The sequence below is a fragment of the Ochotona curzoniae genome, unplaced genomic scaffold, assembly GCF_017591425.1.
Source record: "Ochotona curzoniae isolate NIBS_2020 unplaced genomic scaffold, NIBS_Ocur_1.0 contig_1588, whole genome shotgun sequence".
NCBI lineage: Eukaryota > Metazoa > Chordata > Mammalia > Lagomorpha > Ochotonidae > Ochotona > Ochotona curzoniae.
This window is the reverse complement of record NW_024465131.1, coordinates 123,231-140,388: the sequence shown is the minus strand read 5'-3', so window position 1 is coordinate 140,388 and position 17,158 is coordinate 123,231. Positions and strand designations below refer to the sequence as shown.

At 47.7% G+C, this 17,158-nt stretch overlaps 1 protein-coding gene across 2 annotated transcripts; it reads right to left on the bottom strand.

The window, feature by feature from the left end:
• LOC121148549 (zinc finger protein 354A-like) lies at positions 1-13,240 on the bottom strand. 2 transcript variants are annotated; one of them, XM_040968651.1, is made up of 4 exons: positions 13,171-13,240; positions 7,712-7,838; positions 6,184-6,279; positions 1-1,649 (listed from the first exon to the last, which is right to left on the bottom strand). In XM_040968651.1, exons 1-4 carry the CDS (start codon positions 13,201-13,203, stop codon positions 88-90), a joined length of 1,818 nt encoding a protein of 605 aa, XP_040824585.1. In that variant the 5' UTR covers positions 13,204-13,240; the 3' UTR covers positions 1-87. The 2 variants fall into 2 exon arrangements, with proteins under 2 accessions (XP_040824585.1, XP_040824592.1); XM_040968658.1 differs by lacking the exon at positions 13,171-13,240 and having other exon boundaries at positions 6,184-6,238; positions 7,712-7,794.
• Between the last annotated feature and the right edge of the window lie 3,918 nt (positions 13,241-17,158).

The following is a 17,158-nucleotide window of genomic DNA, read 5'->3' as shown; positions in this document are numbered from 1 at the left end:
ATCACCAGTACATTCCTTACCTCACTGTCAAGCATGTATTCTCCGACAAGCTTTGGTTTAACGCATTCACACATGCAAATGTACTTCCTAGGGATCCCCTTCAATGTGCATTTTACAATGGTTAGTAAGGGATGACCTGTGATTGAAAAGTTTCCCACATGTGTTACATTCATAGGGCTTCTCTCCAGTATGAATTCTCTGATGTGCAATGCGTGAGGAGCTCTGTCTAAAAGTCTTCCCACACGTGTTACACTCGAATGGCTTCTCTCCTGTATGAATCCGTCGATGCTGAATCAGAGCTGAACTCTGGCCAAACGAGATGCCACATTCCTCGCATCGGTAGGGTTTCTCCCCAGTGTGGATCCTCTGATGATTACTAAGGGATGAGTTGCACCTGAACGTTTTCCCACACTCGTTGCATTTATAGGGTCTTTCTCCAGTATGCATGCGCTGATGCTGAATGAGCGCTGAGCTCTGTCGGAAGGCTTTCCCACACACTTTGCATTTACAGGGTTTCTCTCCGGTATGGATTCTCTCATGAATAATAAGTGTGGAGTGAGAACTTAAGGCTTTCCCACATTCATTGCAATTATAGAATTTTTCACCAGTATGAATGAATCGGTGTCTATTGAGTCGGGAAATAGAAGTGAAGCCTTTCCCACATTCGTTGCACCTATAGGGTTTTTCTCCAGTGTGGATTCTTTCATGTTGGATCAGAGAGGCACTCTGACTGAAGGCTCTCCCACATTCGCTACATTTAAAAGGTTTCTCTCCAGTGTGAATTCTCTGATGATAACGCAGGGATGAGCTAGATTTAAAGGTGTTGCCACACTCATTACACAGATAAGACTTCTTCTTGGAATAACTTTTTGGACATCCAGGAAAGGGTGTGTTGCAACCAGATGTCTTTCTGCCTGGATTATATTTACAGGGGTTTTCTCCAGCATGGATTTTTTGATGTATAAAAAGGCCCGACCTTCGACTGAAGGCTTTCCCACATTCTTTACATCTATAGGATTTCTCTACAGAATGTGTTCTTAGATGTTTATAAAGCGAAGTACTAAGAGTAAAGGCTTTCCCACATTCTTTACACACGTAGGGCTTCTCTCCAGTATGAGTTATTTGATGCTGAATAAGAGCTGAACTTTGGCTAAAGGCTTTAGAACATTCTTTACATTTAAATAATTTCTCTCCGCTATGATTTTTCTCATGTTTACGAAGGGATGAAGTGTTAATGAAAGTTTTTTCACACATACTGCACTTATAACGCTTCTCCGCCGTCATTTTTGGTTGACTGGGTAAATTTACATTCTGTTTGAAAGTGTTGCCTTGTATTTCACATTTTGGTGGTGTCTTTTCTCTGGAAACCATTTGTTGCTGAGTATGCACTGACTTTAAATTTGCTTTATGGCTAAATTCAATATTTTTATGGCTTTTCTCTAGAGTTGGGATTTTTTGGTTGGTGACTAAAACCATCTGAACATTCTCCTTTTTATCCTGTTTCTTCTCTAACCTGTCTTCACATATGTCAGATCTTCCTGCTTTCAAGCCCCGAGGTCTATTCCTTTTGGATCTCTTCATGATTGGAACCTGAAATGAGGAGTCTGGTGTTTGAGTTGATGTTGTGGTTTTAGGACCACTTTTCCAACCTGGAGGGGAAAAATGCAAGTCCAAAAGTTAACGCTGAGTCTTTTCTTGAAATTGAGCATCTTGACATTTAGCTTTGCTATACATTTAGCTGAATGTTAAATATTATAATGTGGATAAACCTATGTGAGGGTACTTCAAAACAGTTACAGGACATAGAAGTAAAAGTTAAGCTTACTTTTGGTGCAAACATTTTTGAAGTCCATGTAGGTTTTTTTTTTTTTTGTTTTTGTTTTTTGTTTTTTTTTTTTTTTTGCTGGAAGTGAGTTCTGCCTTGGCTTAGTGCATTCACAGCTCATGGCTGTCTGCCTCCCTCCCCACCCTCAGGTTCCTCCCAAATGAGCCTTTGCCACCAAACTCAAAATGGCACCTGATGTGGCACTGGTGGGTCCTGAAATCCACCCTGCATGCACACCTGTCCATCTGGGCTCCACCACTTTGGCTCTGCTTGGGATCAGATTAAAAAAAAAAAACCAGTGGGATCTACAGTTTCAATGGCTAGATTCACCTTCTGAGTCCCTGGGGATCTCCCCTTCCCACCCGACTGGGTGGAGCTCTGACCGCTGCTGGGGCGTCTGCTGAAGCACTGCTCTGCTGTCTTGCTGTTTCCCCATGTTTTTGTTTTCCACGAGTCACAATTCTTGCTGTGAGCTTCTCAATCTCCTTTGTGTGTTCATTTTCCTCTACCTGACCTTTTTTTTTTTTTTTAAAGATTTTTATTTTGGGCCCGGCGCGGTGGTGCAAGTGGTTAAAGGTCCTCACCTTGCACGCCCGGGATCCCATATGGGCGCCGGTTCTAATCCCGGCAGCCCCGCTTCCCTTCCAGCTCCCTGCCTGTGGCCTGGGAAAGCAGTCGAGGACGGCCCAAAGCTTTGGGAACCTGCACCCGCGTGGGAGACCCAGAAGAGGCTCCTGGCTTCGGATCGGCATAGTATCGACCCGTTGCGCTCACTTGGGGAGTGAATCATCGGACGGAAGATCTTCCTCTCTGTCTCTCCTCTCTGTACATCCGCCTTTCCAATAAAAAAAATAATAATACTCTTTAAAGATTTTTATTTTATTTTTATTGGAAAGTCAGGTTTACAGAGAGAAGGAGAGATAGAAAGATCATCTGTCCATTGGTTCACTCCCCAAGAGGAAGCAACAGCCAGAGCTGAGCTGATCTCAAGCCAGGAGCCAGGAGCTTTTTCTGGGTCTCCCACACAGGTACAGGGTCCCAAAGCCTTGCACCATCCTCTACTGCTTTCCCAGGCCACCAGGTAGGGAGCTGGAAGGGAAGCGGAGTAGCCAGGACATGAACCGGCACCCACATGGGATCCCAGTGCATGCAAGGCAACAAGGACTTTGGGCATTAGGCTACCATGCTGGGCCTCTATCTGACCTTTTGATTCTTAGATTTCTGTAAGGCTTAATACCCAGATTCTTAATTCTTCCTCTGTCCTGTTCCACAGGACAGCTTCAATAAAAAACTTACACTTCGGGCAAGACTTCTCACTCATAGACTACCAACTCACAGTTAATAGGCCTAGAACCAAATTCATGATATTGTCTGTATAAATGGCACCAACTGTTAATCAGAACCTCAGTAGGCATTCCCTATACTTCTTTTCTCCACTCCTTCATCTAATCAATTTAAGATCTGTTTGTTATCTCAAATTTAAGCTGCTTCTCTCCACCCCTACACTTCTAGCAGGAGCCTTACATTCAAGTGGCACCAGATCCTGCAATTTTCCTTATAGTACAATGGGTCCATTTTCTCTACATGGTCACAGTGCTGGTGTCCTAAGCTCTGTCTTCCTTGTACTGTAATCGGAACCCTCTCCCTGGATGCTCTTCAGTCTCAGTGGCTGTCTCACTGATTCAGTACGGACCACAGCTTCACACATTTACACTTCATGTTCCATATATATTTTGAGGTACAATACTTCAAACTCCAATAGGCTACTGACATCTCCCCTGGGATAATGGAGTCAGGCAAAGACAACTCAGTTGAACTCATCAGAACTAAATTTATGCCATCTCCCAAATGCCCTTCTTGCAGTGTTACTATCTCAACGAATCACTGTCTATCCCTGAATAAGCCACAAACCAGGCAAGCATCCCTGCAATCTTACCTTCCACACCAACTCCATCTCCAAGCCCTGTTGCTTTTGTTTTTCTCCCACGTTATCTCTGGAATTGGTTCATTCTTTTCTGTCTCCACCACCAATAACCTGGTCCATGCCATTCACACATTCTTTCTCAGGTCTGAAATCTACTCTGGCCAGGTACAGTTGTATGTACTGAGTATGGAAATGGGGATGACTTGAACAGGCAACACAGTGAAAGGGATATTACCTATTTTGGATGGATACTAAACAGATGTGTGCTACTGCACAGTGATAAGCACAGAAAAGGAGTAAAGCATGCTGAAGGGCGATGAATATAGAGGACCAAGGGCCATGCTTTGCAAGAGCTGTGCCTATGGAGAAGAAACTTGTGTAACATAAGGAAGTGCTTCACAAGAGATGTGGCTGTCTGAGAGAACGGTTCTGAGTAGGAAAAACAAACAAACAAACAAAAAGAGGTGGGGAAGCCCTGAGGTGGAGGCTTCCTTAGTGCACATGGGACAGTCAGGGTGACCAGGGTCTTCAACGGGCAGGCACCTGGGGAAGAGACGCAGGAAGAGGTGGCAGAGCCAGACCATGCAGGTCTCGGAAGGACACCAGGGGACTTAGGATTGCACTCTATGAAATGGAGGCCTCTAGAGGTTTTGAACACAACCAGATATACCCTTTAAATAGATCATTCTGGAAGGAAAAGAAATAGTGATGGTAGGAGGGGAGGCACTAGGCAGCATCTGAGTTCTTGTTGGGAAGGACAGAGGATCAGGAACAAGACCAATTCACTCAAATAAAACAGGGCTGAGGGGCCCGGCGCGGTGGCGCAAGTGGTTAAAGGTCCTCGCCTTGCACGCCCGGGATCCCATATGGGCGCCGGTTCTAATCCCAGCAGCCCCGCTTCCCTTCCAGCTCCCTGCTTGTGGCCTGGGAAGGCAGTCGAGGACGGCCCAAAGCTTTGGGAACCTGCACCCGCGTGGGAGACCCGGAAGAGGCTCCAGGCTTCGGATCGGCATAGTATCGACCGTTGCGCTCACTTGGGGAGTGAATCATCGGATGGAAGATCTTCCTCTCTGTCTCTCCTCTCTGTATATCCGCCTTTCCAATGAAAAAATAATAATAAAAATAAATCTTTATAACAGGGATGAGTGTTGTGGCTCCAGTTTAACCACCTAAGAACAGTCCCTTAAAAGCTACTGTAAATGAGTCCAGTGGGGCTTCAGCTAAGCCTGGAAAACAGGAAAGGATGCCCCCTCTGTGAGTATCTGCAGGCCCCGCACACCTCGCCGAGCAGACAGTAGTCCCCAGGTGGCCCCACAGCTGACCACCTGACCACTCCACTTGGCTTCATGCATCAAAAAAAACAAAACAAGGGAAAAGGACAAGGAAAAGCTACTTTTCATTTGACTTCTGAAATCAGTCTTAGAATTGAAAAAGAATCGCTTTCTAGAACATTTCATGTAAGCCAACTACACGAGAAGTACAAGATGGCTTAACTCCATTATCCTAGGACAGCTGTGCCACAAAAGCATAAGCTTAGTGATTGTACTTGGAGTTTATTTCTTAAGCAACAGACCCACATTCTATCATTTCCTCCTTTCTCTCAATTCAAAACCTACAAACCTAAGAAGGCATTTGGCCTAGTAGTTAAGATGCTGGATGCCCGAGTTCAAGGCCCAGCTCCAGTTCCTGATGTCTTGATGCAGGACAGCACGGGATGACTCAGCTGGCCATGTCCTTGCTACAGAGGCAGGAAACTCCTGGCTTCCTCCTGGTCGATGCCTAACCTTTACAGGCATTCGGGGAGAGAACCAGCAAACACAAGGTCTCCCTCAAGTCCGAATAAAGCAATAAGTAACACATGCACACCAAGGGCTGACATACAAGTTTGTACATGTTTTCTCCTTGTTGTGGGAAATATCTGAAGTGACCATATTTTAAAAAGTATATTGAAGGACATTTAAATGGCTTGATGTAGACCGATTTTTCTAAGCTATCAAGAATTCCACAATTCTCTGCTTATTTCTTCAGTTATTTCCAGTCATACACTGACAGTTGAAATCTCTTAGAGCTGTACCAAGGACTTGCAAGGTGGCACTGTCCAGCTTTTCAATCTCATTTCTGTCCTCATCTCCCCTGATTTCAGCCAGACCAAATTAATTATGTGGGTGAATTAACAATGTGCAATTCCTTCAGCACACTGTGTCTACTGAAGGCACACATGCAGCCCTCCTCTGAAACAACACAACAAGAAAGGGGATGTGGAGAGGTTCATCTGAGGGGATTAGCACAGAGGAAGAAGGAACCAGGGCATTCCCTTCTGTGGGGACTGAGAACCCTCATGGCAGTTTCCCAACCAACACTCCAAGCTGCGCCTGCTCCTGCCAGCACACCATCGCCAGCAGGGATTCCTCAGGCACCCTGTCCCTCTACTCACCCGCACAGGAGCCTGCGGGACCTTCTTTGGCTACCTTCCAGGGATCTTCTCCTTGCTGCAACAGAGAGATGACCTTTGGCATGGAACATGGGAATCCTGCTCCTGGACAAACAAAACACGCACACACATACAGAGTTGCTTTTGTTTTGACACAAACAGCGATTCCACAGTTTAGTGAAAAAAAAAAAAAATCACAGGGTGGTAAAAGGACTGTGAGGACTTAAACTGTGACCTTGGAATGTATGGAGATGTAGGTCACTTTGGTACAATTTAGTGAGGAAAATATGAGAAACATGAAGCTTCAGTAATTGATGGTGTATTTCTAAGTTTCTATTGAAGATGGAATGTTAGCGAGTAGACCGAGGTAAAATTTGCAGCCATATGGAACGATTATGTCTTAAGAAACTTGTCTGAAATGAGAAAACACTGTCTGACTCTCTTTTAAAGATGACGATACAGTGGCCTAAAAGCTAAAGTTCTTGCCTTGAACACACCAAGATCCATATGGGCACTGGTTCTAATCCCGGATACCCCACTTCCCATCCAGCTCCCTGCTTGTGGCCTGGGAAAGCAGTTGAGGATAGCCCAAAGCCTTGGGACCCTGCTCCCATGTGGGAGACCTGGAGCAAGTTCCTGGCTCCTGGCTTTGGATCAGCGCAGCACCGGCCGTTGCAGTCACTTGGGGTTGAATCATTGGACGGAAGATCTTCCTCTCTGTCTCTCCTCCTCTCTCTATATATCTGACATTGCCATAAAAAAAAATAAATCTTAAAAAAAAAAAAAAGAAAGAAAAGACGGCAGTGGTTGCCAAAGCGTGGACTGTGGGCTAAATCCAGAGCCTGTGTATGTACAGCCCTCGTGCAAAGAATGGTTAGGGAAAAGTGAGAGAAATGTCACAGACATCATATGTGGCTTGAAGAACCTAAAATGTTTACTACCTGGCCCTTGTAGAAAGGGTTTTGACTCTTGGAAAAGACAGATAGGAAAGCGAAGTGTTACATCTAGAGGTTGGACAAAGCCCTCTGTTACAAAACAAACACAGAATCCACAGGCGAATGTTGCAAAGTGAGGCACGCCATCATAGGACAGGAAGAAGATGGCTTGAGCAATCAGATGCCAAGGAGGCACACGATGTTTTTAGTATCTGCTTACGCAGGCTGGATGTGTATAATCCGGATGGGGCAAACTTTGGCTAGTTTTTGCTAAATAATGATCTCAAATGCATTTATTTGAAAGGTAGACACTGAGAGAACAGAAGCCATGAGCTTGGTACTCAGTCTGGTCCCCATACTGGCGGCAAGGACCCCAAACAGCCCAGCTGTCACCTACCGCCTCCCAGCTGCGTCAGCAGGAAGCTGGACTGGAAACATAGGAGGGGTTCCAACCCAGGCATTCTCCTATGGCAAGCTGAAAGCCCCCGGGATGCCCACCTCAGCAAAAGCTTTCTGAAGACCCAAAGCTTTTATTCAGCGAAGGAGCTGTTGAGATCCCAATTTTCAATTATTTGACCACAGGGAAGGTTCCTTACCCAGAGAGAGCACATGGCTGTAATTCTCTAGCATCACATCCCGGTACAAGCTTCTCTGCGAAGGGTCCAGTTTCCTCCACTCGTCCCGAGTGAAGAGCACAGCCACATCCTCAAACGTCACTGCCACCTGGAAGGACAAGTCACTCAGCTCACCCTGGACCACACTGCACACATGCAGAAGCTGGTGGCAATGGGAAGGGAGCCAGGTCACCCACAAAACTGCTTCTGACGCTGTGCAAGGTTCTAATGTGGCAGGCATGTAAAGGAACATAACTGGTGATAAATATATATACAACATCAAGTGTGAACAGCCACTATGAGGAATATATAGAGGCACTGAGGGTAACTGGTAGGGTATTAATTAGCATATTCTTTCTGAGTGTGTTTAATAAACATACTGAATATATTCTTTGACTTACCAATCACTGTATTAACAGTGTCATGTACAATCTGCCTGTGTGCACGCCTTAGCTTTTCATCCCTGTAACAAATGTCTGAACGGAGTCACTTACAGAAACCAAGATTCACTTAAGCCTATGGTTTAAGTCCAAAATTGGTTGTGGGGTCTCACTGGCTTGGCCTCTGATGAGGGTGATGGATGTGGGAGGCATGTGGAGGGTCACGTGGTGAGTCAGGCAGCAGAGAGACAGAGAGCAAGTTCATCCCTGTAGTTGCATCTCTTTGTCGCTAGGTAGTTTCAAACATGGGGCTGTACCCTAGCAACTCAATGCAGTAACTTCCTACGGGTCCCATCTTTATCACAACAAATGAGTTTGGGATTTAAACTCTAGCATGAGTTGGGTAGATTGGGTTCAAACCACAGCAACAGCAACACAAGAGGTCATTTATGGTGTCAGCAGTAACAAAAAATGAACCCCACTTAAATGTTTATTGTTGGTGGCTAGGTTAACTAACTCATTGGGACTACCTGTGCATCTACTGAAGTGTGAGAACAGTGGCTAGGAAACGTAAAAGAGCTGTGACTTATTAACTATTAGATGCTTTCTAGGAGCCAGGATTAGCCTTATGCTAATAGTTAGCATTTAATCTTTAATCTTCATAATGATATTACAAAGAAGGAGCTATTATTGTTCTGATTTTATTAAAGAAAACATGAAGTCATAGAGGGGAGGATATTATTCAAGCCGCAGAGGTGGTCAGTGGGGCTGCAATACTGTCTTAGCTTCCTTTTTTTTTCTTTATAAGCCATTTAAAAAAAAAAAAGATTTATTTTATTTTTATTGGAAAGGCAGATATACAGAGAGGACAGACAGAGGAAGATCTTCCATCTAATGATTCACTCCCCAAGTTGAGTGCAAAGGCCGGTGCTATGCCAATCCGAAGCCAGGAGACTCTTCCGGGTCTCCCACACAGGTGCAGGGTCCCAAGGCTTCGGGCCGTCCTCGACTGCTTGCCCGGGCCACAGGCAGGGAGCTGGATGGGAAGCGGGGCTGCCGGGATTAGAACCGGCGCCCATATGGGATCCCGGGGTGTGCAAGGCGAGGACCTTAACCACTGTGCCATCGTGCCGGGCCCCCTATAAGCCACTTTTTACTTTAATTCTATAAATCCAACATACCTAGTCCTCATATTTTCTGTTAAATAAATAGTGTCATCTTATTGATGTCTACATACTGATGGCTTTTTAAAAACATTTTTGAAAAGATTTATTCATTTTCATTGGAAAGGGAAGGAGAAACGCAGAGCATACACTTCCATGTGCTGGTTCCCTCCCCAAGTGGTCACCAATCGCCACAATGGCTGGAGCTGAGCTGATCCAACGTCCGGAGCCAAGCGCCCTCTGGGATGCCAGCACTTGCAGCAGAAGGATTAGTCAGTTGAGCCCCTGTGCTGCCCCCCCACAGAGGGCCTGCTAACAAAAGAAATAAGGCACACCAGGATGGATAAGTTGTGGGGTGATCCACAAGATATATTTTAATTTTCCTCCCCAATACTAGTTTTTTTGGTAGCAAAGATCTCCAGATGATAAGCTGTCTTTTGTCAGGTGAATGGCAAATCTCTCGGAGTCAGCTGCGGCCAGTGTAGTGACTCAACAGGCCAATCACCTGCTTTGCAGTGCTGGTATTCCATTAGGGGGCTGGTTCCAGTGCCAGGTGCTCCACTTCCTATCCACCTCTCTGCTTATGGCCCATGGAAACAGCAAAGGACGGCTCAAATCTTTGGGACCCTGCACCCACATGAGAGACCTGGAAGTGGCTCCTGGCTTTGGATCAGCTGAGCTCCAGCCATTGAGGCCATTTGGGGATGGAACCAGCATATGGGAAGCTTCTCTCAGTCTCTCCCTGTCTCAGTAAATCTGTCTTTCAAATAAAAATAAATAAATCTTAAAAAAAAAAAAGGACTGTCAGTGGGTTTAATTCTTTTATATCTCTCTTTAAATAGCCTCCACAGGGCAACCCAGACATTTAGAATAAAGCCTTATATCTTTTGGAGGTTTAGAACTAATAATAACTTCGAATAACTGCAACTACACTGAGAAATTCAATCTGGCATTATTTTATCAGGGTAGATTACTTTTTAAAGAAGATTTATTTATTTATGTGGAAAATTAGAGTTATAGGGAGAAAGAAAGAGTTGGGGCTCTTCCATCTGCTAGGTCACTCCCTAAATGGCCACCACAGCAAGGGCTAGGCAGGGCTGAAATCAAGAGCCAGGGACTTCATTTGTGTCTCCTAAAGGGGGTGGAGGCCCCAAACTTGGGTCACATGCCACCGCATTCTCAGGCACAGTGACAGGGGGCTGGATCACAAGTGGGGCAGCCAGGACTCAAATGGGCACGCGGCACCTGCAGTAGCTTAGTCTATACCACCACGCTGCCCTCACTCTCACCTTTTAAAAGGCTTTCTTTATTTGAAAAACCAAAGATAATGAGAGAAAGGGAAAGGCAGAGATCTTCCATCCACACACTGGTTTACTCCCCACATGGCCAAAACAGCAGGCACGGGGGCAAGGAGTTTCATCGAGGCTCCTACGTGAGCGGGAGGGACCATCCTCTACTGCTTTTCCAGGCTACTAGCAGGGAGCCGGATTAGAAGTAGAGCAGCCAGGGCACAAACTGGCACCCGTGTGGGATGGCAGCATCACAGACAGCAGCTTTTAGCTGCTGCGACACAGTACCGAGCCCCAACTCTGTAGAGTAGCCTTTCAATGCTTACCTCAGAAGGTGAAGAAATCAGAGATAATGTACACAGATGTGTAAATAATAACAAACAGAGATAATAATAAACAGAGATGAATGGTGGCGACACCTAACAACGTACTTATAATACTACTGAATTATGCACTCCAAAGGGTTCAAATGGTACATCACATGTTTTTCCAAGATAAAAAGGTTAAAATGGTAAGGTGTAAATAAACGCGGAGATCATTCTGAGGGGTGCTGACAATCATCTCCAGATGTTGAACTCTAAGCGCTTTCACTTTGTTTTTTCTAAGCGTTGTGAAGCAGTATTTGGTTATCACCTCATCCCCCGGGGATCTGCAAAGTGACGGGTCTTCCTGTAAGCTAGTGACCCCTGTGATGGCGGGGGACAGGGGCTGAGGGTGGAGCTGGCTCCTGTCTCATCATCAATCCTGCCAGAGGAAGGAAGCCTCCGGAAGAACTCAGATCCCCAGTTCCGGTAGTGTCCTGAGAGCTGAGCGGAGGCAGATGGCCTGCGCCCACAGCACACGAGTCTCTGGCGCTGTGCTGCACTCTATGTACTGCGCGGTCATCTTTTATGACAAGTCGGCAAATCCAAGCACTTCCTCGCATTCTGTGGGACAAAACCAAGCAGGGGCTCAGGGGGACACCGGAAGCATCTGAAGTGTGGAAAGTCTCGGGGACTGAGCCCTTCAACCTGTGAGGGCTGATGCCATCAGAGTTAAAACTGAGTTGACCTGACATGATGCCCTGCTTGCGTCACTGCTCTGGCAGCGCTGCTTGCTTGGTGGGCGAGGGCAAACCCACATACCTGCTGTCCCAAGGTGCGGAGTGTAGAGCAAGGGACCAAATTCATCTTCTCTCTTCATAGGCCTTAATATTTTTTCTCCATATGTGTATTTTATTAGGAACATGTAATACACATATGTAAAAAAAAATCCAATAAATTGTCATGGGGGAAAAATATAAAAAATGATCTTTCCCCTAAATTTTTTTTATAATCTGGCTGGCAGACAAGGCAGAAGCATTACTAATTTGAACAATGCAAGCTTTTTAGCTGAAAGGTCAACATGCTATCTCACAGTTCAGTTTGAGGGACAGGAACCGGAAACCCAGGACAGCCCACCACGGTCCAGCCACATGCTTTAGGGAAGTGGCAGGACCGTCCTCCCATCTTCCACCTGGGAGCCCTGTTTCTCTCTCGTTTTAAACTTCCTGTCCCTGGGTTTGACACCCAAATCCACTCGGTGCTGCAGCAAGCAGTTAGGCAGCATGCCTTGAGGGCTTCCGGCCAGCTCACAGGAGAGCGGGAGGAACAGGTCCTGGCTGCGGCTTCAGAAGATCAAACTTCACCACATTCTTGGGTCTAAAAGTTTCGGGAACATCTGACTGGATGGGGATCTTCTGGTCTGAAGGCTGTGGCAGAGGACTGGCTGGGTGGCCCGGCATGGTCAGAGGGCCCGGCTCACCTGAGACTCACCTTACTTCCTTAGTACCTCTGTGTCATCGCGTGCATAAAACACAGGAATAATAATTGCTCTACCACTGTGAGGATGAGAATGAACAAAGAGAAATTCCTCAGGAAGCCCGCTCCTCCATCACAGTGGACAGTAAGCAGCAACTGCTACTGTGAGATGAGAACGGTCAAAACAAAGCAGCGGGTCCTCCCTGCTAGAAACACTGTGTCGGTTTCTATCAACATGGACACTAGCCCAGCAACACCACTTGGCTGCCACAGCAGCCACTGGCGGAGCAGCACTAACCACCCGAGGTCCCCTCGCAGGGGCAGGCGTGGCTGTCGGTCCCATTTTCCAGAGAAAGAAGCAGAGCACAGAGAGGTGGACCTGTTTGTTCAAGGCCCACAAATGCTAACAGGGGGAGACAGACGGGTTGATCGCCAGCCATCCGGCTGCACTTCCTAACCGGGGTAGACCTTCAGTCAGGAGACCTCTGCAACCCATCGCTGCGATGTGGCCATCTTTTTCGTCGCCCAGTTGCACCTGGAAGGGACGACCCCGTCACTACCCGCAACATGAGGATGACACGGCAGGTCAAAGTTTTTAAGACCATGGCACAGCCAGGCCATACGGCCCAGGAAGTCAGTCGGCCGGGAGATGACACAAAACCCAGGGGCTGCAGAGGGCTGAGGACCCTGAGGTGGAAAGAAACCTTTTCTGGACGGACAGGCAGGCGGGAGCTGGGAGGGCCTTCCGCTGGCGTGCCAGTGTGTGCTCTCCCAAGTCAATAATACAGCGCCCTCCCCAAGCACTGGCCCAGGGACCCCAGGCCTCCTCACCTCCGGCCTCGTCTTCCTCTGCTTGCCAGTCATCTTCTTCTGGGCTCTTGCCGGGGGAACAGGTGCAGCCTCCAAGGAGGAGCTGAAAGAAGAAAAAGGGACGCGGGGAGGAAGCCCGCTTTGCTCTCCATTTTCAGAAGCGGCGCAGGGGGGGGATGACCACGGAGAGGCAGGAGTGCAGGGGACCAGAGAGTGGCCGGATCAACCCCATCCGCGGCAGCCCCCACGGTGCGGCTGGCACTGCTGGCAGCTCCATGCCAGTGCCCAGCGCGGGTCCACCGCTCCATGTCACTCGTCGGGAGCGCCTGCAAGCAGCTCAGCTCCCGGCTACCCGTGACAGCCGCCTCCCGAGCGAGCGCCTCCAGTTCCTCTCCCACGAACAGAGCATCTGGGAGAGGGAAACAGGGGCTTTGCTATGGGTCCAGAACCGAGGGCCAGGGTCCGGCAGTCGGGTACCCAGGGCGCCTCACCCTGCCATCGCCCCCGACCAGCGGCCGGACCTGCAGGAGGAAGGGAGCCCCGGTGCTCCCCGGGGCGCAGCGGGACGGCCGATGGCCGCGGGGGACAGGCCCCGGGCCCCCTCCGCTCGCAGACATCCCGCGGCCCGGTTCTCCGAGGCCCTGGCCCGCCTCGCCGCTCACCTCCCCGCGCGCTAGGTTCCTCCCGGCCGCGATCCGCTAGCCCGAGGCCCCAGAACCGGCCCGCGGCGAGGTGTCGGCCGCTAGACAGCTCCCCGCCCCGGCCACCTCAGGCCCAAGAGCCGCTGGGCAGCCGGTGGGTCCTGAAGGGACCGGGAGAGGCTGCTGGGGCCGCTGGGAAATGTAGTCCGTGGGAGCCGGAGCATTCGGGGAAATGTAGTTCTCCGCAGTTGCTCGCTGCTCCCCAGTGCTGCATCCCAGCTCCAGCACTCCAGTGGACTTCCAGCAACTGGGCAGCCTGCAGGGAGGGGGACGCGAGAGGGAGTGGGTCGTTCTAGGTGCCCAGAAGGCAGCACATCAGTTTTCACTTAAGTAGATCCTTTCAGTTATAAAATGTGCCTCTTAGAAGATGGATAAACACTGAAAAGGCTAGAGAAAAGGCCCTTGGTGTCCGTTTGCAGAAACAAACAGCTAACTTTTTCAAAGTAAAGATTCGTTTATATGAATGAAGGGATAGATGCATCGATCTATCCACCTATCTTCCATATGCTGTTTCACTGCCCAAATGTGAAAACAGCAGTTTTCACAGTTGCTAGGGCTGGGCCCGGTTAGAGCCAGGATGCCCAGACTTATCCAGGTCTCCCAGGTGGGTACAGGGACCCAAGCGCTCGGGTAATCTTCCAAGGCTTTCCCAGGCACATTTTCAGGGAGCAGGGCTGGAAGTGGAGCAGCTGGGACTCAAACTGAATCCTATCCGGAATGCCTATGGCTTCGCTGCCACACAACACCTTAATGAACTCCTTGTAACAGCTCTCTGAGTCTCTCTCAGCCTTTCCTTCACTTCTGCTCTTGTTTTATTGGAATATTGCAGATGGCGCTTGTAACCTATTTTGGATTTTCCCCCCAGTGGAATATGCCATTGAGACCAGCATTTAGCAGTTCAAAGTTCGACCTCCGGTAAGATAGCTTGGGCAGGGAGCAGGCTCCAACTCCTAACCCCACCGTCCTGCTAACACATTTCCTGGGAGGCAGTAGAAACGGCTCAGTGGGGCCCTGCCATCTGTCTGGGAGACCGAGGTTGAGTTTCTGCCAAGGCCCTTTTGGGCATTTGAGATGAGCCAGCAGGAGGGAGATCTCTGACTTTCTGCCTTTCAAAAAAGTACATAAAAATTTTTTTAAAAGGATACGCATGGATCATTTGAATTTGCTACCTAAATATTCTTTCTCAGTAGTGTTTTTAATGGTCTTACTACGTTTCATTGTAGTTCGCTAATTTTTAAAAACTAAGACTAATTAAAACTAAGACTATTTATCTTAATATATGTAAGCCCTATTGCCAGCTGTATCAAGGTGAATATTCTGTGTTGGTACTCTAACTGCAATATTATTATTTTCTTAAGCTTCTTGAAATTGAATTGCCAGAATTCAAGGATATTTGAGCATATCGCCTACTTCACTTCCTGGAAGATTTCCATAATATTTGTGCTAATTGGTGCCTAGCGTGGGGCTTTAAAAAATGTTTATTTAGTAGAACACAGAACTATTTTGTTTTAAAATATAATCCAGCATTTTAAATTAGGGGCAGTCATGGGAAATGTTTTTATATGTAATTTTATTACTTGTGTGACTCTTTCCTTTTATGTTTCTTATGAGCCGGTTATGTCATTCTTTGGAAGTCTTCTACATATATATGCATGTGCGTGATTTTATTTATTCATCTGAAAATCAGAGTGACAGAGAGAGAGAGAGAAACGGAGACTTGAGAAACCTTTGCATCTGCTGCTGGTTCAGCTGCAGCTTGCCCAGGTCTGAAGCCCAGAGCCTGGTGCTCCAGCCAGCTGTCCGGTGCGGGAGGGTCCTAGCACTGGAGCCAGGATCTGCAGTGTGAACCAAGGAGCAACAGCAGAGCGTTGGGACAGAGACCTTGAGATTAACTGCCTGTAGAGTCACATGGGCCATTTCCTAGGGAAATGTTCCAATTTTTGTTTATCCTATCTATGAAGATACAGGCAGTATAAGAATATTACTGAGCACAGGCAATGAAGAAATGTGTAATAGAAGAAACAAGTCCGGCAGAAATGCTGATTACGTCTATTAAAAAGTGCTGTCATAAAACATACACATGTTTGGGGCCCGGCGGCATGGTCTAGCGGCTGAAGTCCTTGCCTTGAACATGCCCGGGATCCCATATGGGCTCCGGTTCTAATCCCAGCAACTCCACTTCCCATCCAGCTCCCTCCTAGTGACCTGGGAAAGCAGTCGAGGACGGCCCAAAGCTTTGGGACCCTGCACCCGCGTGGGAGACCTGGAAAAGGTTCCTGGTTTCCAGCTTTGGATCAGTGCAGTACTGACTGTTGGAGTCACTTGGAGAGTGAATCTTTGGACGGAAGATCTTCCTCTCTATCTCTCCTCCTCTCTGTATATCTGACTTTGTAATAAAAGTAAAAAAAAAATACACATGTTTGTGTGTAAGATCAGAAAATGAAATAACCCTTCTCATACCAATTAAAATACAAGCTATATGGCAAAAGCTGATTAAGACACATGATCTGGTGCAGGTTACCCCCCGTAACCATCTACACACAGGAAAGAACTGGCAGTCCTTCCCAATCCTAGCTGCTGTCATGACCTTCAAGATGGATTTGTTTTCTTTGTAGTTTCGCTGCTCAATGGTGCATCCTTATGCAATAGTTATACTCGTGACTATTTTTATATAATAAAATCATAATCTGTGCTTACTGTATTGTTTTCCAAACCTCTCTTCATTTCACCCTCCTTACTGCACATAGCTTTGCCTGCTGTGTAGATGGAAATTGGCTATTCCGAGGCTCTAGCTATGCTAGAACATGACAGCAGGTGCAATCTAAACAATTTCTTTCTCTCCTCCCTCCTTCCCTCCCTCCTTCCTTCCTTCCCTCCTTCCTTCCCTCCCTGCCTCTCTCTCTCCCTCCCTCCATCCATCCCTCCTATTCTTCCTCTCTCTCTCTCTCTCTCTCTCTCTCTCTCTGATTCTTTATTTTTATCAGAAGGGCGGATTTATAGAGAGAAGGAAAGACAGAGAGAAACAGCTTTCACATGCCAGCTCACTCTCCAAGTGACTACAGCAGCCGGAGCTGAGCCGATCTAAAGCCAGGAGCCTCCAGGTCTCCTACAGCAGCACAGGGTCCCAAAGCTTTGGCCCATCCTTTGGCCTGAGCTGAGCCAATCCGAAGCCAGGAGTCAGGAGCTTCTTCTGGGTCTTCTATGTGAGTGCAGGCTCCCAAGGCTTTGGGCCATTCTGGACTGCTTTCCTAGGCCACAAGCAGGGAGCTGGATGGGAAGCAAGGCTGCCAGGATTAGAATCAGCGCCC